We start from the raw sequence: 27,614 nt of genomic DNA, 5'->3' as shown, positions 1-27,614 counted from the left end.
TCATCCTCATGGTTCCTCTTTCTGTCTCTATTTTCTTTTCTTTTTTTGGGGTTGCATTTATTCCTCCGTTACTACAACACTCTCTTTTTCCTTTCCCCCTGCTTTCCATTTCAAACCATTGTTTCCAGATGAACCAGTGACCAGTCCAACCACTGACAGGTCTTCAGTGGCTAAAAAGCGTTTTACTTTGCAGGGCTTCAGCAATCTCAAGAGTCCGAAAGGTAACATTAGCAGACCTAAAACAGGCACACGAAGTTTAGACCAGTTTAGTGCCATTAGTCAGGCTATATGTAACTATTGCATTCTTTTTTAATTGATGAAAAGTTTAATTCAGGAGGCACTAAGATAGGAATGGACAGCGTTTTCCATACAGCCAGGTCAGCCTTTTAATGAAAGGTCTGTCATTGCCCCCCGTTGAACCTCAATCAGAGCCTGATGCAGTGTAATTGGTCCTCACTGTGTCCGTTGCTGTTATGCTGCAGACACGCTGCCCCCTGGTGGTGAAGGTGTAGCATTGAGACTGCTGTAGTTTCCTCTGCATTAGATTCACCAGATCTTTGCATTGATTGCAGAAGTTATCATGTATACATCAGCTCACAGCAGCAGCAGCAGCAGCAGCAGGAGAGGAAGTATTTAAATTTTTTACTCCAGTAAAAGTAACTAAAACTAGCCTGAAAAAATATTCTGTTACAAGTTAAATTCCTGCGTTTAAATGTTACTTAAGTAAAAGTGTGTGAGTATAATCAGACTTGGGACTTGCTTATGACTTGCACATGTGTGACTTACTCCCATCTCTGCTTGACGCAGCAGCTGTAGGTTTGAACCCGCAGCCCTATGCTGCGTGTCAGTCTCAAAATTTCACTATTTTTTTGTGAAGAAAACTAAATGAAATTCATAATTTTTAATGTTTAGATTACTCTCTTCCTAAGAGCCTCATCCTGCATCAGAAAAATACACCGTTAAATCAACCAAAGAGCTCATACAACAAGAGAAGAAGGGAGAAGGAAACACTGAATTTGTCATAAAAGAAGCCTGTTAAGTCTGTTTGACTGTTAAAACTTTAAACGAAATACATAACACAGACAGAGAGGCAAATAGAAATTCCTCTGATGTAATGTTCACAGAAAATAATCTGCTCAACATTCATCCAAATCGCTCATTTTACAGAAACTTCCTGCAGGTATTGCACTCACTATTTGGGTGGATTGCACAGTTTGTAGTACACAGTATATCATATAGTATATCGTATGCTCCTTAATTAGGGGCTGTCAGTTTAATCAATGATGGAAAAGGGGTCCCTGAAGGAAAGTATTGGGAAGCACTGATTTAGGATCGGACATTGTTAACAGGAAATGTAGTTTTTTGGCTGATGCTGATTGTAGACTGCAGGTCACATTTGTTACAATATGTACAAGCGTCTCACTGGTTTAGATATTTAAAAACATCAAACACTGGCCAAAGGGCTTTACAGAGGGATGAAATAAGCGGGAGGTACAGTTGGGTGTCGTCAGCGTAACAGTGGTTGGAGATATTATATTTCCTGCACATAGACCCCAGAGGAAGCATAACATTCTGGGGAAGCATCTAATGAAAGTGTTAAATCTCTGAGGCCGTTCTCCTTCTTACCTTTCTCTTCTTCTTCTTCTTCTTCTGCTTCTTCTTCCCTCCCTTCACTGTTTCTGCCTGTGTGGCCAGGCTCGGCCCTGAGCCCCGAGCACAGCTCCAAACGCCACTTGGTCAAGAGTGACCCCACACCCTTTGGGTTCAAAGGTATAATGTCATCCCGTAACATCGGGCCCATCTAATCCTAGATGCCATCGTTCATGGTCCCATGTCTTCCCACTAAAGCATACTCCAGTGTTGTGTGTTTCTATCATGTAGACTTCACCTGTGTCTCAAATAGAAGGACATACCTGGACATGATGTAAACCTTGATCCATCCGTAGACACTGTTCTTCGTACCGTCACCCTTCATTTGCCATGACAGTGTTGTACATGTATGGAGAGAGGAATGTGTTGTGTTCACACAGACTATGTGCAGGTCCTGGAAGGTTTCAAATCAGTAATATAAAGGGTTTAAAAATTCCTAAACCCAGCTGTATTTGTATCATGATAGATTTTGTTCGCTCTATTTTCCAAAATACTTTTTGGCTCTCTGAAACCTGCAGATGCTCGCTCTATCTATCCATCCATCCATCTATCATTCTATCGTTCTGTCTATCTATCTATCTATCTATCTATCGCTCTATCTATCTATCTATCCATCCATCCATCTATCGTTCTATCGTTCTGTCTATCTATCTATCATTCTATCGTTCTGTCGTTCTATCTATCGTCCTATCGCTCTGTCCTTCTGTCGTTCTATCTATCTATCTATCTATCATCTATCCATCTATCTATCTATCGTTCTATCATCTATCTATCTATCGTTCTATCGTTCTGTCCTTCTGTCGTTCTATCTATCTATCTATCTATCTATCTATCGTTCTGTCTATCGTTCTATCCATCTATCTATCTATCGTTCTATCGTTCTGTCCTTCTGTCGTTCTATCTATCTATCTATCTATCTATCTATCTATCTATCGTTCTGTCTATCGTTCTATCTATCTATCTATCTATCGTTCTGTCGTTCTATCTATCTATCTATCTATCTATCTATCTCTCTATCTATCGTTCTGTCTATCGTTCTATCTATCTATCTATCTATCATCTATCTATCTATCTATTGTTCTATCTATCGTTCTTTCTATCGTTCTATCTGTCTGTCTGTCTGTCTGTCGTTCTAACGTTCTATCTATCTATCTATCTATCTATCTATCTATCTATCTAGCTGTCTAGCTGTCTAGCTGTCTGTCTATCTGTCTATCATTCTATCTGTCTATCTATCTATCTATCTGTCTATCTATCTATCTAGCTGTCTAGCTGTCTATCGTTCTATCGTCCTATTGCTCTATCTATCTATCTATCTATCTATCATCTATCTATCTATTGTTCTATCTATCGTTCTTTCTATCGTTCTATCTATCTGTCTGTCTGTCTGTCTGTCGTTCTAACGTTCTATCTATCTATCTATCTATCTATCTATCTGTCTAGCTGTCTAGCTGTCTGTCTGTCTATCTGTCTATCGTTCTATCTGTCTATCTATCTATCTGTCTATCTATCTATCTATCTAGCTGTCTAGCTGTCTGTCTGTCTATCGTTCTATCGTCCTATTGCTCTATCTATCTATCTATCTATCTATCTATCTATCTATCTATCTATCTACCTATCTATCTATCTGTCTGTCTGTCATTCTAACGTTCTATCTATCGTTCTGTCATTCTGTCGTTCTATCTATCATTCTATCTATCATTCTATCGTTCTATCTATCTATAAAGTTAGCTTATATTAGCATAAAGACTGGAAACAGGGGAAGACTGTAGACCTGACTAACGTGATGTCATCCATTGGTTTGTGGACTCCACTTAAAGCCTTGAAATTCACCATGTTAGCCATCGCCATCTTGTTTTTTGGGGGGCACAAGTGACCATAATTGGACGACGGGGCGGAGATAAACTCTAATGCTAGGAGCTAGCTGAGTTAGCACACTGCATTTACAGCTACAGTTAGCTGTAGTAAAAAAAAAACAGCTTAAAACCATGCTGAATTTCTGTTGTAAAGTTTGGCATTTTAACATGGGCGTCTATGGGGATTGACTCGTTTTGGAGCCAGCCTCAAGTGGCCATTAGAGGAACTGCAGTTTTGCACACTTTTCCATTGGCTCCGTTTTTCTGTCACCTCCTAGCTTTGATTTCGGCGCAGAAAGCCAGGCAGATTTGTCACATTTTTTCAGAGCCAGGCTAGCAGTTTCCTCCTGTTTCCAGTCTTTATGCTAAGCTAAGCTAACTGGCTGTTGGCTCCAGCTATGCACTGTACAGAAATGAGAGTGGGATCGATCTCCTCAAGATGTTGTGTCCATTTTCACTGGGGACCACTCAACAAAAGTCAATGGATGAATGACTGACTGAGAAAGTGTTTGACTTCTTCACTAACCATGTCAACGGGGAGACTGCGGGACTAGTTGGCTGTCTCACTGACCCGCTGGCTGTCTCTCCTCCGTCTAGAGCCGGCTCCCCATGTCACTCTGAGCAGAGTCAAATGGATGAGCACCTCTAGTCTGTTACAGAGCAAGCGGCAAGGTACAGCGCCGCTGTGAGGATCAGCCGCTGTGGGCGTAGATGTGCTGTGGTTTGTGGTGGTCGTGGTTGATTTGACCAGGGGTAACGTGTAGCGAAAAATCAATTCGCCTGTCATGTAGCCTTTTATTGAGCGTTATTGTCCATTTTAACTTGTAAATAAGAAATTTGAAGTCTCAGTGCAAGGCTACATGACACTGATTTTTGTGAGATACCTACTCTTCATCAAATCAATCGCTCTCTCTTCTTCTACTGTTGGGTGCTTTGGGTTAGTGGTGGAGTAACGTGGACAATAATAAGAATTCAGCGCAGTCAGAGCAGCCTTGAAATAAATCCAGGTGATTCAGATCTCTGCGTCCTTTGATCGTGAATCCTTGATTTACATTGGCTCATGTTTTACTGGGGTCTGTCTGCCGCTGTCATCGATCCTCTCTGGGATTTTGGAGGTTTGACCTTTGGTTGTGTGTGTGTTTGTGTGTGTGTGTGTGTGTGTGTGAATGTATTGATTTGTCAGATAAACATGTTTTGACAGAGGTCTCTTTGTTTGTTTGTTTTGCCCCTGTGTAACTGGGACTCTCTCTCCAAGTGGCATTCAGGTGCTCCTGGCGAAATTCACATTCACGAACATGTGTTGTGTCCGTCCTTTAATATTGACAGAAAACACTCTGCATCATTCTACATGTTTTGAGTTCTCAAATTAGTGACCTAGGACGCATTTTGATGCCACGTGGAGCGGGAGCGTGTGTGAAACAGATTCCTCAAGTCACCTCCCATTTCTGATTATCACATATCCCGTCTTTGCCTCTAAAATGTCCTAACCGTTTACCCTTCTGTCCTCTCTGCGCCACCACCCACTCACAGGCTGGAACAAGGCGTCACTCTCGGTGGACGCCTCCGAAGAGAACGATGGGTACTCCAGCGGCGAGGACCCCATGAACTCTGACCCCGAGGATGATGTAGGAAGGAAGCTGGTGAGCCTGAACCTGTTCACAGTATATGATTCTCCATCTTTTGCTACCTCTAATAGACTGTCTTTGGTGACCTTTGACCCGTCAGGCTCCGGGGAAGTACACAGTGGTGGCAGACTGCGAGAAGGCGGGACCTCAGGAGCTGTCTGTCAAGAGTGGAGACATGGTCCAGCTGATCAGAGAAGGAGAGGAGGGGCAGTGGTAAATATCTTCGTCGATTCCTGATTTCACAGGGCTGAATGTATCCTTAAATTCATTGTTGGGTGGAGTCACTGTTTGTTTAACCCTCTGTAGGTTCGTGAAGAACCTCCGCAGCAGTAAGGAGGGCTGGGTGTCCGCCGCAAACCTCCTCAGCCTCATCTCAGAGTCCAAGTCGTCCCAGTCACTCAGCAGCTCAGGTATGTTTCCATAGATACCATACAGGGTCTGTTGACGACTGCTAATGTGTTCGTCCTCTTGAGCCCACATCTTGGATTTTTGTAGCTGAGTCAAACTCTTGTTCCCTCCACAACGTGAGAGCTGACACTTCTCACGTTCACGCTCTTGCACCTCCCCAGAGTCCCCTCCGTGTTTACTGTCTACCTGCTTTGCTGCTTCCTGTTTGGTGCTGCAGAGAGGGCGCAGTTACGAGTTGTTGACAATGCTGACCAAGCCTAAAAAACTTTCAGTCACATTAAACATTTCAAGAGTACGTCAAGATAAGAAAACAACTGACTTAAAGGAGATCGGATCTTTGAAGTTGGGCTGTATGAGGACCTCACCATCTGTGTTCAACCTGGAACAAATAAAGCCAGCACTGTTTTTGTTTGTGTGTTTGTCCTGCAGATGGCAGCGTCTCCGGGAACCTCAGCACTTCCTCCAGCTGCAGCGAGACCTACACCAGCTTCTCCGACATCAAACCCTGACCTGCGAGCACTGATTTCTGTGTGGAATTACAAAAACCTCCAGGAGGACAGAAGCAAAGTGTTTCGTCACGGACCATCAACGTCACAGTTTGTCGGATCGAACCAAAAATCGAAACCATCACTGTATCTGCGAATGTTAGCAGTGTATTTACAGCCACCTGTGAGTCTCACGCAAACGGACAATAGCTCTTCTTTTTACCTTGAACGTGGGTAGAAGTTTAAGTGGCAGAAAATTCAGAAAGCATCAGGGAAAAATAGTTCCTCGACACACACGTTACAGTCATGTCCAGTCTTATATTTAATCCCTTATATGTAGCATTGAAGGCGACACGTTTAAAGAATATCTGCACTAAACGTGAGCTCTCACCAGCTCATGAAACCCCTTCAAGTGGATAACATCACAGCATAGCGGCAGATTCTTGTGTGAAACATGGACAGGTACAGATACTATCAGACCGGTATTTCACATGATGCTTTAGTGTCAAACATTAATCGTACACTGTGAAAACTGGCAGCTGGCTGCAACAAGAAGAAATGCTTTGGGTGCATCGTGGAGCATCTGTGAGCAGGTCAGATGTGCAGGGCGTGTTACTGTAAGTCTTGTTTTTGTATGTGGGAGACATACTGGGTGAAGTGTGTTGAATCCCTTGTAGTTTCTGGCAGGCCAGTGGTGTCAAAGTAGTTTTCATTTCTCATTCAAGGATGCTGTATTCCTCCCTTGTTAATAAGAGCTTCCTGTTCCCTAGTTTCACAGTTTATAAGAAGTATCACCGGGTGAATGTCACCAACAGCACGACCTGGTGGTCAGATGTCATGCACTTCTCCAGCGACACATACAAATCACTTAACAAGAGTGCGGCAGCTTGGAACAACTTTTGAACCTCTTTCTTTCCCCCAAGAGTAATTGTCTAACTCGCCTCTGAACTGTTCTGGATTTACCTCTCAGGAAGCCCAAGAAGTTGCGTGGGCAGGCAGGTGTGACTGCATACCTGCTTGTGTTGACTACATGTCTTTGTGTGTGAGCATTCCTGCGTGTGTTGTGCTTCAGAACAAATCCAACAAGCTGATGTGACAGGCTCCCAGGGTGGCTATTTGGCCACAGACAGCAGCTGGTTCAGACAAGTTCCCATTTAGGGATGTTTTAGCGACGTCATGCATTTACCTGCTGAGCAAAGTTAAAGGGATAGTTCAGATTTTTTGAAGTGGGGTTGTATGGGTTACTTATCCATTAGCAGTGTATTACACACAGTAGATGTCAGTCAGCACACCCCCAGTTTGGAGAAGCAGGCTGGAGTCTGACATGGAGGCTAAGTAATATACTGCTGTGGATGGGGGCCGGCAACAAAGCATATTTTAGCCACCTAAAAAAAGCCCCAGCTAAAGAAAATCAACATCAGCGTAAGTGTACACTATATTGAGAATATCTTTACTACTTTACCTTAATGTCAGAGCATGATTTTCAACTGGAAAATGAAGCTGTTAAATTGCTCTCTTCACAGCCAGACTCCATTGAGAAAAACAGCGATTTAACAGAGCTGAACACAGGAGCTGCTGGTCTATTACTGCCTTAATCAGTTGGTTTGTTTGTGTAATAGTGTGACTTCGGGGTTTAAACGGATTAGTTTAGAGTCACAAAAGTCACACAATAACACAAACTAACTAACTAAACAAGGCAGCAGTAGACCAGCAGCGCCTGTGTTCAGCGAGCTAAAATTACCGTTTTTCTCAATGGAGTCTGGTGGCTTTGATGAGTGCATAGATGGGGCTGTCAGACAGAAGGGTAAAGTTGTGAAAATACTCTCAATATAGCATATTGACTTTTTTCATAGGTGGGACTTTTTAGGAGCCTAAGACATTTTGTTGCTGGCCCCCATCCACAGCAGTGCATTGCTTAGCTTCCGTGTTAGCCTCCAGCCTGCCTCTCCAAACTGTGGGCGTGCCAGCTGACGTCTACTTATTGTAATACACTGACTACGGCTCAGTACCCCATACACCACTTTAAAAAAGATCCAAACTAGAAACAACCACCCTCAATACTCTGCATATAAATCTAATTTTGGCTCCATGTCTGCTGCACTCACCTATCTTTGGTGTGCACTGCAGCAACAAAAGCAGGCTTTGTCCCCTCCCTCTGCTCCCAGCCCCACTAAGGCATGTGACAGTAGTCACTTCTGTGCACACAGGGCTAACCAGGGCCCGGACCTTCCTTAACATGTTTGCACCACCAGCTCCGTGACAGTATTTGTGTATTTACCATGATGTCGCTGAGTAATCGAAAAACGAGGTGCAAAAAAAATACTGACAAAAGTCTGACTCGTGGTGTGAATTACACAGCAGGGGTGGTGAGTAACATAAGTTGGCCCTAGCTGGCTGAAGACGTTGATACGGGTGCATAGCACACCTCTGACAACCAGCTGCTGTGACAGACACACACAAGCTATTTCTAACACTGAATGACACCTTTTTCTTACCTTGTTTTTCAAGGGTGAACTTATTTTTTATACCCCAAGAATTTCTACTGTATCCACATGGTGCACTGTAAAACAATCTGTTCCTTTTTGCCATCTTCAATGTTGAATGTGTGACTCTGTTATTGTAACAGAAAAAATGCAGCGTGCTGTTCTACTCAAACCAGCCCCACCTGTTTTATTACTGAATATGAGGTGTTCACTCCGCCACTGATAAACACCACTGTGGTTATGTTAAAGGAATAGTTCAGGTTTTTTTAAAGTGGAGTTGTGTGTAATACTTATCCATAGACAATATATTACACACAGTAGATGTCAGCCAGCAGGCCCCCAGTTTGGAGAAGCAGGCTGGAATCTGACATGGAAGCTAAGCAATGCACTACTGTGGATGGGGGCCAGCAACAAAGTCATTTGTTTGATTCACAAAAAAAATCCCACAGTTTAAGTTTGTGCTATATTTAGAATATTTTCACCACTTTACCTTCATGTCAGACAGTGATTTCCAACTGGAAAATTAAGCCATTATAACGCGCTCTCTTCACAGCCAGACTCCATTGAGAAAAACAGTGATTTAACATTGCTGAACACAGGAGCTGCTGGTGTACTGCTGCCTCCCTCAGTTCGTTTGTTTATGTCATTGTGTGACTTTGGCGATTACACGGGTTCATTTTGATTCACCGAAGTCACACAATAGCACAAATTAACTCACTAATCAAAGCAGCAGTAGGCTAGCAGCTCCCATGTTCGGTGAGCTTAAATTACTGTTTTTGTCAACGGGGTCTGGTGGCTTTGGGGAACTGAAGCTATTAAAGGCAAAGTAGTTAAGATATTCTCAATATAGTGTACTCTTAAACTGATGTTGATTTTCTTTAAGTGGGATTTTTTAGGTGGCTAAAATATGTTTATCGCTGGCCCCCATCCACAGCAGTACATTGCTTAGCTTCTGTGTCAGACTCCAGCCTGCTTCTCCAAACTGGGGGCGTGCCGACTTAAATCTACTGCATGCAATATGCTGTCTATGGATAAGTAACTCATACGACCCCACTTCAAAAAATTGAAACTATGCCTTTAAATTCAGCCCGGGCTATGATTAGTGCTTGTGATTGTTTTCGCTGAGAACCACTTTTCTCCTCTAATCACAACACGCGTGTCGTCCCTATGAAAGGGAAGATTCTTCTCCAGAAAAAAGGAAGGCCTTTCTGTGTCAAACTGTGAGCTAAACCAGAGAGTAAACTGTGGCTGGCTTTATGTGTTGATCTGTGTAAGTTCTGTAAGACTCAGAAATGTATGTTACACTTGTACAGACGTGTCCTCTATACCTCACATTGTTTTTCCTCGAGAGCATGTACATTGTGAAGAGGATTTTGCAAGTCTCCTTGTCTCTCTGTGTCCCATCTTTCTGTGTCGCATGTTCCTCATAATCCTCTCATGTCAAAGTCCTGAACAGGGCGAGTCTTTTTACCAGGCACTGTTGTATTTTGTGAGAGTTTATTTTCTGCCCTCCTGAAAGTTTACACGGGCACTAAACTTTTCAGTGTTCTATCTCGATCACACAATATAAAGCTTGTCGAATGATTTGTACCGGAGAGACGAGAAGGGTTCTATTTTTTAGTTTTATGCAGCACATTGCAGCAACCACTGTCTTTATTTTCCTATTGTATCTACTGAGTATGGTGTTGATATAAAGATATTATAATAATGAGACATATCTGTGTATATTTGTACATATGTAATTCTGAATTGTATGTAAAAATTAAAAGCAGCTTTAATAAAGTCTGAGATGGTTTCCCTTTTTTGTATTTTGCCTTTTTTACAGGATTAAAATCCAATTGATTTTATTTTATTAAGATTATAATTTATAATTGGCTCAATTTTTATACGTTTATCAATCTTTTACTGGTTTAATAACACTGCCAGTGCTATAAATGATGTGTTGTGATCCGGAAGTGTAATTCGAACCACGTGGAATCTAACCTCCAATGGGCTTTTTCCAGTTTTGACTATCATGGTTTGGCACGGGCTGCATTCCAATATGAACAGCATCCGACCTTCCGTGTCTCCTCTCCTTTATTAATCCCTGTCAGTGGAGCAGAAAGGGAAGTTATATCTCGCAACATGTCTTAAATTAAAGAATCGTGACTCAAGTTGTACTTTTAATAGTTTGAATGCCATTTATCACCGTAAAATGTGAGGCAAGGTTGCGAGAAGGACTTGATAGGAGAGGATGCGAACGAGACTCAGCCGCGGCTGGAAAGATACAGATGTATTAAGTTGGCACGCGGGAGCCAAACGGCTACCGGAAGTGACGGCTTTGCTGTATAAAGCAATTTTGCCTATGCACCGTCGAAATAATGTATTAACAGGCGAAATATTGGTTGAATTTTTAAAAGATGGCTGTATTTCGCTTACTAGTAGTTGTGTAAGTTTTAATTTCGACCTCCCTCCCCCTTGTTCCTCTGTTATTTTAAACGGAAGACTGCTCGCGCAGTTTTTATTATGAACGTTAACACCGGAAGTCGTTCAGATTTTTATCGCGCTAGCTTGACAGACGACTGGAAAGCGACCAGATGGGATTCTGCACTGGCTTCTTAACAGATTCCTCACATTTCAAATTGTATCGCACACATTTTTAGCGGACTTTCCTGCCAACAAACAGTCCTGGCGTGACGGCAGACGCCTATCTGGGAGGCTCGGCTGCGCTGTGAACCGGGACAGGAGCGGTCAAGACATTTAAAGACACCCCACCAAACATCTTCCCACTGTAGGTATCATTTCTAGCCCATACTGAGAGCGATAGCTTCCAGTCATCTTAACGGAGAGATATTATTGCCCTTGACAGTCTTTGTAACTTCGCTTCAGGTTGAAATGTTTGCTATGTTGTGAAGTGAGACGCCTCTAACGTCCTTTGTTGCAGTTGTGTCTGAAATGGTGCAGACTACTGTGATTAGCTTTGGAAATCTGTCAAACAAAAAGGGAGTTTAGCCCGGAGGCGAGAGGGGTGTAGCCTTGTTAAATCACATTGTCCGGGACTGTTTATGCGGCCTTATGTGTTATTTACTGCCAGCTGCGCTTTAGGCTCCCATTCCTCCCAACACGCTGTTTCACAGGATCTTTATTTCTCCAGCAGCACGAATGCAGTGTGTGTTTTTGGTGTTTGTCTTTTTCCTCCTTGCTATGTTACTTTAGACGACCCGCGTCATGCTAGCGAGAACGACAACAATGCAGCTTCCGGTCACGTATTTCACAATAAAATTTGTCATTGGGCTGAAACCATTAGTTCAATAGATCATTAATAGATCACCAGAAAGTTAATCACCGACAAATTTAATAATGATTAACAATTTGGGAGAAATATCAAGTAAATATAGCCTTTCCTACATTTTGTAGATCAAATAATAGACCAATTGGAGGAATAATTGTACAATTGATAAACATTGAATACAATTAATAGCTTTTTTTGCAGCCAAAGTCTGGCTCCAACTGCAATTAATATTTCTAATGTCATTTACCTTTGCAAGGATCAGCCTCTAATTGCTGATTGATGTGACATCATTAATGATATATAAAACAATGGACAGACAATAATATTAGCAACTCTATGACTGATAATAAGCACATTGATTTTTTACTTATTGCGTATCTGAGAATGCTGAAGCACTTATAAGGCTGTTAATTTAATAATTTCAGTGTTGTTTTGGGTATTTTTTTTGTCATGTTTGTCAGTCAATATTTTATACATCCAAATCTGCTTGGCTTTTATTTTTAAAGCTACCTTACTGCCCCAAACTCTGGCTTTCTCCACTTGTGCTGACATATAGACAGACCACAATCGGAATATTAACCCTTACTGACTATGCACATAACTACAGCAACCTATAAACTCCCCTGGTAAAGCAACTGTAAAGCAGCTTGCAGGTCTGTCAGTCTGGATGAGGCTACCGTTGAAGGACCTGAATGTACAGTCACACCCCACGTCATGTATTTCAGTACTGGTCTTTATTGTTGTGCCGTATGCTTCAGTGAAGCGCATTAAATACAGGCAGGTGTCAGGGTTCGTCGTATTATTGGGCTGCTTTTGCACAGGGACATTTGTGGCAGTCAAGAAATCCTTCTGTTTCCCATTCACATCATTAACAATCTCAAGATTGGACTTGATGAGCCGGTGTTTGTCCTTTTCAGGGAGCGTTCCTCCCATGTTGCCTCGGAGAGGATGATTTCACTGTGAACGTCTGCTCAGAGAAGGTCTCTTTGTAGTTAGAGATGGGGCTGTGGTGTAGTTCAAACAATTAGATCCTGATATCTCTGGGAGCTGGCTCTGTAGCACAGAAAGAGCAGGACTACGTTTTTAAGGTGGAATTAGGAGCAAGCCAGAGTGTTTCAAGGCGTTTAAAAAGAGATTCAAGATGTTCTCAAAATGTTTTAGATGCCTTCTTAGGAAGGAGTAAATCCTGTTTAATTTAACTTTTATTCAATTAAAAAAAAGACTTTGTTGTATTCATGCTGTGTGGAGGTTTTAAGGGTTAAACATCCTCCTTGCTCATCCTTGATTACTTAAATTCCAGTTGTATCATGAATGGCTGTCTCTGCATTCCAAGACAGTCAGGAGGAAGTGCTGTCAAATTAAAAGCAGCCGCCTTTCTTCTTCCCTGAAAGGCGATACATTCATCACATTGTTGAACGCATTCAGTTTTCAAGCTGCGATGGCCGAATGGTTAAGGCGTTGGACTTAAAATCCAATGGGGTTTCCCCGTGCAGGTTCGAACCCTGCTCGCAGCGGATGTCAACTTTTTGGGGCGGCAGTAGTTCAGTCCATAGGGACATGGGTTGGGAACCAGAGGGTCGCCTGTTCGAGTCCCTGTCCGGACCAAAATATGGAGCGTGGACTGGTGGCTGGAGAGGTGCCAGTTCACCTCCTGGGCACTGCCGAGGTGCCCTTGAGCAAGGCACTGAATTTCCCCTCAGGGGGATTAATAAAGTAAATAAACTTATAAACTTAACTTTTCAAAAAAGGCGTGCACAGACACAATACAAGCCATACAAATTAATCATCGATTTGAAATTTGCATATTGAATCAGAATATTACAACTCATGCGAGTCGGTGTGTACATGACGTCCCTGATGCCGATGTGAAACCTGTTTTTAGTATGAGCCATGAAATGTCCGACTTGTATTCACTACCAGAGTGGCAGACTGACATCTAGGTGTGACAGATAACTATCTTGCAACACTGGAATGACTTTGATTAGTCATGAAGGCCACCCACTACCAGTGTAACTACTGGTTACAGGGTGTGTTACTGGGATCTGATGTTTTCTTAATTTTTCTAGGGGTTGGTGTGGCGGAATTGGGCCAATAAATCACTTAATTGATCAACAGAAAAGTAATTTTGATAGTCATTTAAGGTATTTTCAAGCAAAAATATTAGTCATTGCAGAATTTTGAGGCTCTTAGTTGTGGATAATTTCTGTTTTTCTTAGTCTTATGTGACAATTAATGGAGTATCTTTGGGTTTTGGATAGTTGGTCAGAAAGAACAAGCAATGTAAAGATGTGACTTTTGGCTTTAGGTCATTGTGATGTGCAATTTTCGACAATTTCTAACATTTTTTTTTTGAGACAAAACCGTTAAGGCTACAGTTGGTAAGTTAAAAGTTGTCAGTCATTGCTTGTGAACTACGATCAAACTGTCAAACTAGGCAGCGTTAATCAAATATGCATTGACGGTTTTTTCACCTCAGATGGTTTCTGAAACACATATTAGTGTACAGTTTAGCTGTACTGCGAGAAAGTTTCCTCCGGCTTCGGTGTAGGGTTTCAACGGTATGAGACTTTCTTGGTGCGATAACTGTCTCAGAAAATATCGACGCTTAACGTGATAGAAACAGAAGGGTAATCTTTGCTTGAACAAACGTTTTATTACTATAACTAAAACCATTTTGTTTACGAAAACACGTGTAAAAAGTATCCCCTTTAAAAATAATTCCGTCCAGAACATTTTTATTTTCAATAGCGTAGATAAGTGAATATATATGGTATGATAACTGTCAACTTTTATATCACAGTATATGTTAAAACCGTTATATTGCTTCAATCCTACTTGGCTGTTTTCAACACGGCAGCTGGGTCACAAACGTTCTCATTTAACAGACAAACAGTACACTAAAATATGCTTTGATATCCTCTGATTGGCTGTTTTCCTTCAACCGCAGTGGATTCTGGCAAATGCCATTAAAGGCGCTACGAGGAGGAGGAACAGTTTGTCTGTTTCGTATAATTTACTTCTGCGTGGATGTAGTGACAGTTCAAGCAAATTTGACAAGAAGTTATTTGTCATAAAAACGACCAACTGCAGCTATGAAGCCTGTGAAGCATTTCTGATTTAAACCTTTAAGTGTTAAATTAGCATTTATTTGGAAAGCAGCTTTACAGAAAGAAAGGGAGAGGTGATAATACATTTAATTATTTTTGTAATAATACAGTTACAAGTTAGGACTCCTTGCCTGACAGAAATATTTTTTAAAAAAACGGTTATCCCATGGTTGAGGCTTGGATTGATGTAATCCATTACATTTTTGTGATGGACGAATTTGCATTCATTTTACGATTGGAACAAGAGAAGTTAAACAATTGTTGGATTATTATTATTGATTATTTACTTATTATATTTTCTTGCATTATGCAGTTGGTCAAACATGTATCGAGGTTTTTTTTTTTTTCAAATTTATTAATTAGTTTATTTCTTCCTGCCTAATGTTTTACCAATAACAGTTTTGTCAAGGGTTGAAATATCCTTTGTAAGTTTGTTTTTATTTATTGTACCACAAATACCTCATTAATATTTAATCGCTTTACTACATTATTTTCAAAAAGGCAAAAAAACTGTCATTCACTTTCATTGCAAAGTATTCATAATAAATCATATATGTAGCCGCATCTCTTCCATATGTATTGATATGTGTAGTTATTGAAACTCCAGAAAAAAAAACAAAAAAATCTCTAAATTAAAAAATTAAATTAAAAAAAAATTGATGTGCTGTAAGACTTGCTCCAACTTTATTCCAAATAAAAACAATTAACTTGTTTTTTCGTGTTGAAATGAAGGTGATAATTGCTGTTACCTAAATATGTCTATGTGTTTAATCAATCTTCACAATCAGATTTAAACTGTACTGTATTTGTTCTCTCATAATTACATCTGAAAAATTAATATTTGGGTCAACGTGGAGCCTTTCTCTGTCAGATTACACTTAAACAGAGCAGCTAGCTGTGTGTGTTCAGGCCCAGTGGGCACCAGATTAATTCCATTACATAACATTTAGCCAGTCTTAAGCAGGCTACAAGTGAAAATGAAGGCTTCACTCACAGTAACCTCAAGCTTAAGCTTTCCACGACTCAAAGAGGTGTTATTAGATGATTAAATGGCCCCTTTAAGTACTCTTGTAATAACCAGAAACATTCGGTCACAGACGACAGAGTGGAAACGTTAGACGTCTGACACAGTAGTTTACAATATGATTGGATTAGACAGCAGCAGAGTTTGATAACTACTTCCTCATTGCCTGCTTATCCTTTGACAAATATTGACCAGGCTGTAGCTGTGTGGGCATGATGTAACCTGGTAGTAAAGTGAGTTAATGCAAATGGATGCATCATGTTAAAGGGTGTTTTTTGTTTTTATATTTGTCTCTGATGGCGACTGAAATATTTTGTGCACTTAGCAGCTCGTGGACAAAGTATTTTTGCATTTCCCTGATGAAGTGAAGATACTCAGCTGAGGTTTTGTCTTTGTCAGGTGAAAACCTCGTGATTCCAGTTCGAGCTGTTTTCTTGTTTTCGTCGGCATTGAAGAACCCTCCCTCCGGCCCCCTTTGGGATTCTCAAAATGGTATTAATTGAGCAGCTTTATATCTTTTAATATGATCTTTGCAGTGCAGCAAAGTTGATGTAATAAGGCGGGTCATACAGCTTGGAGTTCACCGCTTTGTGTCAGTAGTGTAACCAGAGAGAAGGTGCACAACTCAAGGTGTGTGTAGTAGAAATGCAGCTTGGATGGAGTGGATTGAGGAACAGGAGCAGATGTACAGTACAGGCCAAAAGTTTGGACACACCTTCTCATTCAATGCGTTTTCTTTATTTTCATGACTATTTACATTGTAGATTCTCACTGAAGGCATCAAAACTATGAATGAACACATGTGGAGTTATGTACTTAACAAAAAATGGTGAAATAACTGAAAACATGTTTTATATTCTAGTTTCTTCAAAATAGCCACCCTTTGCTCTGATTACTGCTTTGCACACTCTTGGCATTCTCTCCATGAGCTTCAAGAGGTAGTCACCTGAAATGGTTTTCCAACAGTCTTGAAGGAGTTCCCAGAGGTGTTTAGCACTTGTTGGCCCCTTTGCCTTCACTCTGCGGTCCAGCTCACCCCAAACCATCTCGATTGGGTTCAGGTCCGGTGACTGTGGAGGCCAGGTCATCTGCCGCAGCACTCCATCACTCTCCTTCTTGGTCAAATAGCCCTTACACAGCCTGGAGGTGTGTTTGGGGTCATTGTCCTGTTGAAAAATAAATGATGGTCCAACTAAACGCAAACCGGATGGGATGGCATGTCGCTGCAGGATGCTGTGGTAGCCATGCTGGTTCAGTGTGCCTTCAATTTTGAATAAATCCCCAACAGTGTCACCAGCAAAACACCCCCACACCATCACACCTCCTCCTCCATGCTTCACAGTGGGAACCAGGCATGTGGAATCCATCCGTTCACCTTTTCTGCGTCTCACAAAGACACGGCGGTTGGAACCAAAGATCTCAAATTTGGACTCATCAGACCAAAGCACAGATTTCCACTGGTCTAATGTCCATTCCTTGTGTTTCTTGGCCCAAACAAATCTCTTCTGCTTGTTGCCTCTCCTTAGCAGTGGTTTCCTAGCAGCTATTTGACCATGAAGGCCTGATTGGCGCAGTCTCCTCTTAACAGTTGTTCTAGAGATGGGTCTGCTGCTAGAACTCTGTGTGGCATTCATCTGGTCTCTGATCTGAGCTGCTGTTAACTTGCGATTTCTGAGGCTGGTGACTCGGATGAACTTATCCTCAGAAGCAGAGGTGACTCTTGGTCTTCCTTTCCTGGGTCGGTCCTCATGTGTGCCAGTTTCGTTGTAGCGCTTGATGGTTTTTGCGACTCCACTTGGGGACACATTTAAAGTTTTTGCAATTTTCCGGACTGACTGACCTTCATTTCTTAAAGTAATGATGGCCACTCGTTTTTCTTTAGTTAGCTGATTGGTTCTTGCCATAATATGAATTTTAACAGTTGTCCAATAGGGCTGTCGGCTGTGTATTAACCTGACTTCTGCACAACACAACTGATGGTCCCAACCCCATTGATAAAGCAAGAAATTCCACTAATTAACCCTGATAAGGCACACCTGTGAAGTGGAAACCATTTCAGGTGACTACCTCTTGAAGCTCATCGAGAGAATGCCGAGAGTGTGCAAAGCAGTAATCAGAGCAAAGGGTGGCTATTTTGAAGAAACTAGAATATAAAACATGTTTTCAGTTATTTCACCTTTTTTTGTTAAGTACATAACTCCACATGTGTTCATTCATGGTTTTGATGCCTTCAGTGAGAATCTACAATGTAAATAGTCATGAAAATAAAGAAAACGCATTGAATGAGAAGGTGTGTCCAAACTTTTGGCCTGTACTGTAGATGGAGAGGAATGAAGGTTGGAGTTGGAGTTAAGAGGGAGGGTAATGCCCTTTTACATTCCCACATGAGGATTAGCAGTCACAAGTTCTCTGCCTGTTCCTGACCCGGCCTGGATTTTGAAGGCCGCCGCTGCCTCCTTTAAACGCTCGTACTCAAGTCGTGGACTTGACCAGATTCTCTCTCTTTTCTGTACGTCTTGCATGTATAGATGGTACAATGGTACACAGGGGCTTCAGGAACTAGTCAGACCCCTTCACTTTCTGCACACTTTGTGTTATAGATTTTGCAAATGTATTAAAAGAAAACCTGAAATCTCTCATTTGTATGCTAAGTATGCTATGCCGTGGTACTCCAGATTGTGGTCAGGTGCATCCTGTTTGCTTTGATGATCCATGAGGTGTGTCCAAAACATGGTGGAGTCCACCTGTGGTAGATTGAATTGGCTGAACATAGTGTCGAAAGGTACACACACCTGTGTCTATAAGGTCCCACAGTTCACACTGCATTTCAGGACAAACTGGCTGTTCACTCTGGTCACCTTTGCTGTGTTTCCACTGAATGGTACAGCACAGCTCTACTTACCTCGACTTGCTCCATTTTGGTTTTCCATCAGCAAAAGTTGTGGATAGTACCTCATCCTTTTTTTTGGTAACCCCTCCTTTGAGGTTCCAAGCGAGCTGAGCTGATCCTAGAAGGCGGAGACCACTTATGGGTCAGAGAATCGTCACTAGTGCAACTCAAGACATCCTGCCTGCAAAATACTGTACTGTACAGTTGATGAAGTGAAGTCACTGTTGCCGATGAAAGGATCCAATGAGTGTCGCTTTGGAGCAGTTAAACACAGCGTTGCTATGGCAATCAGCTGATAATCCCACCTCCATTGATGGGGTACTAGCTGTAGTGGAAAACAAAATAAATAAAAGGACCTAATACCAAAAGTGAGTCGGGTCAGCTGAACCATACAGCAGAAACGAGGCCCTACCTCCAAGATCTTTTCAATATATGTGGGTGAAGGTCAGACACATAATGAGACTACTAAATGCCTAACGTGACAATTTCAGTTTGTAGATAATATAAATACATTTTCTCATACCAGTATTTTTATGCGTTCTCGCTGGCAAGAGCCTTGGTCGCGGTGGATGTCTGTCCAATCCTTTTGAACACGATATCTCAAAAACACCTCAAGGGAATTGCTTCAAATTTGGCACAAACGTCCACTTGGACTCAGTTAACTGATTAGTTTTTGATGGTCATAGGTCAAAGGTCAAGGTCACTGTGACTTTGTCTGTCTCATTCTCTTGGACACGATATCTCAAAAACACCTCAAGGGAATTGCTTTAAATTTGGCACAAATGTCCACTTGGACTCAGTAAACTGATTTGTTTTTGATGGTCATAGGTCAAAGGTCAAGGTCACTGTGACTTTGTCTGTCTCATTCTCTTGGACGCGATATCTCAAGAACGCCTTGAGGGTGTTTCTTCGAATTTGGCAAAAGGTTGACTTGGACTCAAGGATGAGCTGATTAGATTTTGGTGGTCAAAGGTCAAAGTCACTGTGACCTTGTCTGGTCCATTTTTATGAAGGAGATATCTCAAGATTACGGTAAGGGAATTTTTAAAATAACCATAGCCATAACCCAAGAATTTATACGCTAATTATGACAAAACTTCGCACAAATGTCTCAGAGGATAAAACAGTGAAGTGATGACATTTAATATCCAAAAGGTCAAAGGTCAGCTTCACTGTGACATCATAATGTTCTGCATAAAACACTTTTCTGGCCGTTCCTCAGCAGTGCATCAGTAAGGTGTGTGGCTGCAACACAATACTGTAGTAACCTACAATCTAATGGCCCATCCTTAACTGTTGATACCAAACAGTCTATGACATTCTGACAGCACCAGGGCAAATTACAACCTGAGCCTGACACAGATACTATGAAATAAAGCATAACTATATTATATGGATCATATGCATTCAAGACAGTGACCAAGTGCAGGCCTACTTTGCCTCAAAATGATTCAGAAACTGACATTGGTGCAGTGTTTAGGAGGAATTTGAGATTTCCTGAGCAGCAAATCCCTCACTGTTCCTGATCTTATATACCAATCCAATGTAATGACTTTGACTGTCTGAAGAGTTTGGTGTCAAAGGGGCTGCAGCTGTCGCTCATGCAGACGAGAGATGACGTTGGAATGTGTCTTTAAGGTGCTACGGGAATCCTAGCGCACACACACACACCACATAGTTATGTCTGTCTGTGCGGCCCTTTGTTCATTCGTCATACCAACTGCATGAAGAAAGAGTTTAAAAATTCATCCATTCCAGGAATTCTTTATGAACTCGTCGGGCTGGGATGGGCCTCTAAAAAATTTAAATTTGCTAATTTTCCTTCCCAATAATGCAGAAAACAATTCAGCACTCAGTGTAAATTTCCCCGAGGACCACAGTGTTCTCTGCAGGCTGAAAAACCTGTGAAACAACATTTAGATTGTTGTGAGAAACTATTTGTGTTTCTTCTGTGTCAGACATTGTGACACACTTCCTGGTCTACAGTACGGTACGTCCCATGTGTCACGTGTTTGCTAAAATTTTAAAATGTTGTCGAAGTCAGCCTCAAATTTAAGTACTGGTTGGGCTCTCGTCCATTATTCTGTCTCCTAGAAAACCTGGCAAGCTCCTAAATGTCACTGAAATGTTACGAAGCAGATGTGTACTTGTTCACACAAAGCCAAGTTTCTCTGGTTTAGGAACTAAACATCCAGCTTGTCTTGGCTGCTCATTTATGTGCCCTGTGTGTGTGTGTGTGTGTTTGTCCCAGGTCCCAAGGCGAGTGTGTGTCCATCATGCCGCTGTTCGGTAAATCCCACAAGACTCCGGCGGATATCGTCAAGACGCTGAAGGAAAACCTGGCCATCCTGGTCAAACAGGACAAGAAGACAGACAAGGTAGAGATGGACGGTGTGTGTGTGTGTGTGTGTGTGTGTGTGTGTGTGTGTGTGTGTGTGTGTGTGTGTGTGTAAATGTCTGGGTGTCCAGGGGCTCGAGGGTGACAGTCCTTTGTGAAATGGGACCATGGAACAGCCTGGTCCTGTCATCTCCTGACACTTCACTGTCAAAACAGTTTACGCTCTCTCTTTCACACACACACACACACATAAACACACAAGAGTTCAGGCTCATGTCAGTTTCAGATTTCTCCGTTTCCCTGTAATGTTTGTTTAAAGTCCATATTTGCTTTTGTGTTCCTCCACATTGTGTCCTGCTTGTGAAGCACCTATCAAACATCTCCCTCTCTGTTCTCCAGGCATCTGAGGAGGTGTCCAAGTGTCTGGTGTCCATGAAGGAGATCCTGTACGGCAGCAATGACAAGGAGCCTCACACTGAGACGGTGGCCCAGCTGGCCCAGGAGCTGTACAACAGCGGCCTGCTGATGTCTCTGGTAGAAAACCTGCAGGTCATAGACTTCGAGGTAAGGAGGGAGGGGTGTCTTCACGTCTTCATTCTTCAGTTATGGAGCAAAAGAAGTGCAAAGAAAGAAGGGGGGATAGATAACTGTGACAAGAACAGGACAGAGCACAGAGCATTTTCAATTTATGCTTCGGCGGAAGGGTTCAGTCATTTCCATGGCAACCAGACACTATCCTCCAGCCGGCTTGTTTAGTTACATCATATCATCCCGATCAGGAAACGGTACTTCAAAATAAAAGCTCTGTGCTGGAAATTTACATTAATCGGGGTTAAGTGTTTGTCTAATCGTGTGTGTGTGTTTCCAGGGGAAGAAGGATGTGTGTCAGATCTTCAACAACATCCTGAGGAGGCAGATTGGGACGAGGAGCCCCACTGTCGAGTATTTCTGTTCCCATCAAGAGATCCTCTTTATACTGCTGAAAGGGTGAGACACACACACACACACACACACACATGCACACAAACATACTGTACACAGTCTGCTTTCCAAAGAGGTGACACAGAAACTCTCTTTGTGTCCAAAGGTATGAGACACCCCAGGTAGCGTTGAATTGCGGGATCATGCTGAGGGAGTGCATCCGCCACGAGCCACTCGCCAAGATAGTTCTCCAGTCGGAACACTTCCACAGTTTCTTCAACTACGTGGAGATGTCCACCTTTGACATCGCCTCGGATGCCTTCGCCACCTTCAAAGTACCTCCTGTTCCTGCTTTACTTGTCCATGATGTTACCCTTAACAAGTAATGGTGGGCTTTCCCTACCCAAAGTAGAGTGTATAGTGTGGCCTTTGAGTTTGCTAAATTGGCAAAACACTGGATAAATGAGAGCAATCATCTAGGATGGACAGAAATAGAACAAGAACTTACCGCCCCCTTCAGTCCAGTTGAAGCTTCGTCACAAAATACCCCATTTCCAAAGTCCAGGAGCAAGGAGACAAATCCAGTTTTACAACACTCAAAAATGTTTGGACTAAACTTCACAAATTGTTAAAGATTTCACAATATAAGCAGGCATACACTTCACTTTGGAGGGACTTTAAATTTGAACATTGATAAATATCTCCGATGCAGGCTAGTGTACAAGAGAAGCTCAGGGAAAATTTACACATTACAAGATACTTCATCGATATTATTTTACACCTGTCCGTCTTCATAAAATGGGTTTACTGGAAAATACAGGAATCATCTCAGCTGCTACAGTCATCCTCCGCTACTGGAAAAGCCAAGTTAGACCTGAATATAGAGAGTGGGTTGAGTTAATGACAGAGAATGCATCATTTGAGTTAATGATAAGCAATGTGCTCAACCATCGAGAGTCATATTTGCTTGTCTGGAAACAGTTTTTGTCTTTTATAAAGGGACTAAATATGTCATAGGTGCCAGACACTCTACTGAAATGAGCTATAATTTGTGAAAAACTGATGGAGACAGTGGGAGTTTGCTTCTTTGGCTTTGGTTGTATCATTTTATGTCTGTTTTCAGGCTTTTTGTGTAAAATAGGTCACCTGATGATATAAGAATTAGTGCTGTGCTGATGGACTTTTCATTTATTACTGTCATGAACACTGCAGAGATGTGTTTTTGTTAGTCTGTCCTGTTTGTGTTTATGTTTGTCTTTTGTGCTGATTATCTGAAAATAGAAAACTTAAATGACAAAAAAACAAAAGTTGTTTTCTCATGACAAATTTTCTCGTTATCTCAATAAAAATCAGTGGGATTTGACTCAAGTCTGCCAATATTTTAATAATAATAATAATAACAATAATTTGGCCGAGAGGAAGCTTGCACAACGAAAAGAGAATAGGACCTAAGATGGAGCCTTGAGGGACCCCACAGGAAAGAGTGGCTGAGGAAGAAGAGTGCAGGAAAATCTTTTGCTCTGCTATCTTTTAATGATAAAACAAAATACCTTCTCCTAACGTTTCCACTCGGGGAGAATTCAACTTCAGATGTCCTTCCTTGTCAGTGATATGGTTTTCCAGACGGACAGAGAATCGACATTTCCTGTTAAAACTGACCAGCTGCTATGTTGGGACACTGAAAACTACACAAATGTTTAATGTTTAGCTCTGCTACCTGACATACTTGATTAACTGTTTATTTTTTGGTCTTTAATCACAGGATCTCCTGACAAGACACAAAGTGCTCGTGGCCGAGTTCCTCGAACAGAACTATGATGCTGTGAGTGATTTGTAGTTCTGCCTCACTGAGGTTAAGTCTGCAGAACACATGATGGATGTTTGAGCTCCCACATGTTAATGCAAGTTCGCCCCGTTATTTTGAACCAGCATTACCAGGTGGAACTTTTTTTAGTCTGTAACTTGCGTCACCATCCCCCCCCCCCCCCCCCATCCCTGACCACAACCATGAACCATACACACGCCTCCCACGTGGGTCACGCAACATTAGTTGCCGAGTGCAATTTGGAAGTATAAACATAAACACTGTCCCCAGCTCTAAATGGCAGCTTGACTAGAAAAGACCCCAAGAGAGGGAGCACACTCGGATACATAACGGGATCAGATGTCAGTCACTGCCGTGTTCAATGGCCCAGTCATGTGTCCAGAATAGACGACACTTAGACATAAAGTATTTACTAATACATTTAAAGTTCCAGGAAAGCTGGATGAGTGAAAATTCCACTTACTGTCACATCTCGTCTCGATGAAAGCGCTGCTCTGTGCTGTCACTTTCCCCAGGCAGAGGGGCCCCTTTCATACAGAGGGCCCCTAGGGGTCTCAGGCTGTAGAAACCCCACACAACACTGCCTTTTTACCTGGATGTTATATGTTGACAGATGTCTCTGTGAAGCCCTGCAGGAGCCAAAATATGGCACTTTGATTAATCATGTGACCTGCTCAGGTACATTTACAGCAGCACAAGTTAGCTCTAACTGATTTAATTACCTGTGATGTACTACAAAACTATACTATTCCCTTAATCCTGCAGTTCAGAGAGAAATAACTATCAAGAGTAAGGGACACAAAACACAATATAAACAGAGGCATTCTAATGATCTGTTAGATAAAGATAATAGGGTGGCACTGGGATGAAAATGTCAGAGAAAGTTCTTGTTTGCAGGTTTGAAGGAAGTGAAAGAATGGAATCTCCCATTTTATCCACTTCCTCTTTGTTATAAGTGTTTTTCCTTGTTTAAACACCCACATCTCAGTAGTTTTTGGTCATTATGGCTTGTCTTTAAAGCTGTAGTTGGTAATGTTTATAAAAACAATTCTTGTCATATTTGCTGAAACCGTGAAACCGAACTGTGTCAAATTACCAAACTAGGCAGCGTTAATCAAATATGCATCGACAATTTTTCACATCAGATGTTTTCTGAAACAAAGTGTACGGTTTAGCTGTAATACGAGAAAGTTTGCTCCAGCTTTTGGGTCGTGCTTTGTTCTGGCTCTGCTGTAGGGTTGCAACGGTATGAGACTTTCATGGTACGATAACTGTCTCAGAAAACAAACCAAACTAGCTAGCACTGATCAAATACGAATTCTGTTTCTGCATTGACGATATCTCACCTGAATTGTTTCCAGAAACATATTTTAGTGGACTGTTGAGCTGTAAAATGAGAAAGTTTGTGAGCCAGCTGCTATGTTAAAAACAGTTGGACCAATGCAAAGCACCGCCCACCAGCTGGAGCAAACGTTCTCATGTTACAGCTAAACAGTACACTAAAATATGTTTCTGAAAGGAGTCTGTAATGCAGCTGCCAGTCATGTCAATTACTGCTCGATCAAATAAGATTCTGTTACTGCATATTGTCAAGAACATGTTTTAGTATACTGTCTATCTGTGAAATGAGAATTCCATCTCAATAATAATCCATAACAAAATGTGTTTTTTATGTAATTGCAGGTGTTTGCAGACTATGAGAAGCTGCTGCACTCCGAGAACTACGTCACCAAGAGGCAGTCTCTAAAGGTTTGACTTTACAGAGCAATGTCTACAATATATATCATTACGTGAGCATTAATTTGTGGACCCCGCTAATATATTTGCCACCTTGCGTTTAATTCTCTCTCCCCTCCAGCTTCTGGGTGAGCTGTTATTGGACAGACATAACTTCACGGTGATGACACGCTACATCAGCAAGCCCGAGAATCTCAAGCTGATGATGAATCTGCTACGAGACAAGAGCCCCAACATCCAGTTTGAGGCCTTCCATGTCTTCAAGGTAAAAACGCCACGCTCTAAACACAGCAATCATGAACCCGTTCAGTAATGTTCTATTGAAGTCTATTGAAACCTAGACACAGCATGTACAGATGGTAAATTCTTTGTATCTGTCATATGTAAAAATGTCTGTCTTTTGCCGCCGTCAGGTTTTTGTAGCGAACCCCAACAAGACGCAGCCAATCGTCGACATCCTGCTCAAGAACCAGACCAAACTAATCGACTTCTTGAGCAACTTCCAGAAGGATCGCACAGACGACGAGCAATTCAACGACGAGAAGACCTACCTAATCAAACAGATCAGGGATCTGAAGAAACCGGCTTCTTAGAGAAGCACCCCTCCCTGCCCTCGACCCTCAACTTTTTATCGATAGGAAGACATACAGTAGAAAAAAAACACATTAACAATAATGGTTATTCTATTTCAAAAAATCTTCTCGCCATTTTCTTTTTTTCTCTTTTGTTGGTTCATTTAAGACTTGTGCAAGAGTAGTTCTCAATCACTGATCTTTCTTTTGTAAATTTTTCTCATGAGTTTTTTTTTTTCATCTGTAGCATGTAGTGCCACAACTCATGGTGTTGGAGGCAGCTGATTTGCTCTGTTGGGAGAACCAGCGGTTAAAAAGCTTCGGCCAAAATGGTCGGACATAAACAGACGTGACCATTTTTGTATCAGTCGCCAGTTGCGGGCGCTCTGTTAGTTGCTGCACACAATTTAATTCCTTAACTGTTTAAATGAAGTAGCTGCAAATATAAAACAAGAGAAGTATTTCTGTTCTGTTTTTTTTTTTAAGCTGGGTCAACATGTCTGTTCGGGATCAGGCAAAAACACATTCTCGGTCATTGCTAAAAGCTTTGTAAGCCAAACGGCAGCGGTAACTCTCAGTTGCCTTCTGCTAGCCAAATGTCTTTTTTTGTTGTACTGCCAAAGCCAACGTTCGCTTAGTTTTCTCTCTCTGAAACTGAAAAGCATCATCAGACTTCATTTTTAGCAGATTTTAGCATTGCTAGTTTAACAAGGGAAAGGTCTGAGGCGTGGACTTGAGTCACAAATTAGTTTACTTTAGTCTCAAGAAAATCAAAAAAAGACTTGAACCTCGACTTGGACTTAAACACCAATATCTCACGACTTCACTTGGACTTGAGCCTTTTGACTTGAAAGCACTTGATACTTTCCCCCAAGCCCAAAGATTTAGTTTATGTACAAAAAATATGCAGTGGTCAAAAAAAACTAATTGCAGTATGCAAATCCTGGGGGTTGAGAATTACTGACAATAACATGCAGCTCCCAATTTAGTTGGACATTTGAAGTTGCACAAAGAACAGCAAGTCAAAGCTAATGTCAGCATAGTTAGCGAGCTAATGCTTAGTAACGTTTTTTAACAAACTTGTTTTAAGAGATAAATGCAAATCGTAAAAAGCTTTTGTGATTTTTGTAAATTTAATATTGTCATTTCTTTTATTGAAGAGCGCCTTGTGACTTGTTTCAAGGTTAAGGACTTGGGATGCGTCAGTCTTGACTTGGAACTGGAACTTGCCTACCTTGACTTGGGACTTCCCCCTCTTGACTTGGGATTTACCTGTCTTGACATTAAACTTGACTTAGGACTTGCCCCTCTTGACTTGGGACTTGCGTATCTTGACTTGAGACTTGCCTGTCTTTACATGGGACTTGCCCGTTTTGACTTGGGACTTGCCTGTTCTGAGTTGGGACTCGCCTTCCTTGACTT

At 41.7% G+C, this 27,614-nt stretch overlaps 2 protein-coding genes and 1 non-coding gene across 10 annotated transcripts in view; all 3 read left to right on the top strand.

Moving 5' to 3' along the window:
- mcf2la (mcf.2 cell line derived transforming sequence-like a) overlaps positions 1 to 8,091 on the top strand; it is a 69,552-nt gene extending 61,461 nt beyond the window's left edge. For 6 of the 8 annotated variants that reach the window (XM_033615594.2, XM_033615592.2, XM_078165549.1 and 3 more), the window contains 6 exons: positions 129 to 221; positions 1,696 to 1,770; positions 5,037 to 5,146; positions 5,232 to 5,344; positions 5,438 to 5,541; positions 5,969 to 8,091. In XM_033615594.2, the coding sequence (XP_033471485.2) occupies positions 129 to 221; positions 1,696 to 1,770; positions 5,037 to 5,146; positions 5,232 to 5,344; positions 5,438 to 5,541; positions 5,969 to 6,048 (575 nt within the window). In that variant the 3' untranslated portion in view covers positions 6,049 to 8,091. The remainder of the gene's footprint in view (positions 1 to 128; positions 222 to 1,695; positions 1,771 to 5,036; positions 5,147 to 5,231; positions 5,345 to 5,437; positions 5,542 to 5,968) is intronic. The other 2 variants (XM_078165550.1, XM_078165551.1) reach the window with 1 other exon arrangement.
- A 2,957-nt stretch (positions 8,092 to 11,048) lies between these two features.
- Positions 11,049 to 27,503, top strand: cab39l (calcium binding protein 39-like). The gene is made up of 9 exons (XM_033615979.2): positions 11,049 to 11,277; positions 21,051 to 21,177; positions 21,537 to 21,701; positions 22,006 to 22,124; positions 22,225 to 22,393; positions 23,821 to 23,880; positions 25,567 to 25,632; positions 25,742 to 25,885; positions 26,034 to 27,503. Exons 2-9 carry the CDS (start codon positions 21,076 to 21,078, stop codon positions 26,211 to 26,213), a joined length of 1,005 nt encoding a protein of 334 aa, XP_033471870.2. The 5' UTR covers positions 11,049 to 11,277; positions 21,051 to 21,075; the 3' UTR covers positions 26,214 to 27,503.
- On the top strand, positions 13,211 to 13,292 carry trnal-uaa (transfer RNA leucine (anticodon UAA)). Its single transcript has one exon. It is a non-coding gene; the product is annotated as a tRNA-Leu (tRNA).
- Positions 27,504 to 27,614: the final 111 nt, after the last annotated feature.

Source organism: Epinephelus lanceolatus, chromosome 24 (assembly GCF_041903045.1).
Source record: "Epinephelus lanceolatus isolate andai-2023 chromosome 24, ASM4190304v1, whole genome shotgun sequence".
NCBI classification, from domain to species: Eukaryota; Metazoa; Chordata; class Actinopteri; order Perciformes; family Serranidae; genus Epinephelus; species Epinephelus lanceolatus.
This window is presented reverse-complemented; position numbering and strand designations above follow the sequence as displayed.

Excerpts from the sequence above, each read along its gene's own strand:
- cab39l (XM_033615979.2), top strand. The coding sequence starts at position 21,076 with ATGCCGCTGTTCGGTAAATCCCACAAGACTCCGGCGGATATCGTCAAG. Across the intron at positions 22,394-23,820 it reads ATGCCTTCGCCACCTTCAAA|GATCTCCTGACAAGACACAA; the intron begins GTACCTCCTGTT and ends CTTTAATCACAG. Across the intron at positions 25,886-26,033 it reads AGGCCTTCCATGTCTTCAAG|GTTTTTGTAGCGAACCCCAA; the intron begins GTAAAAACGCCA and ends TGCCGCCGTCAG.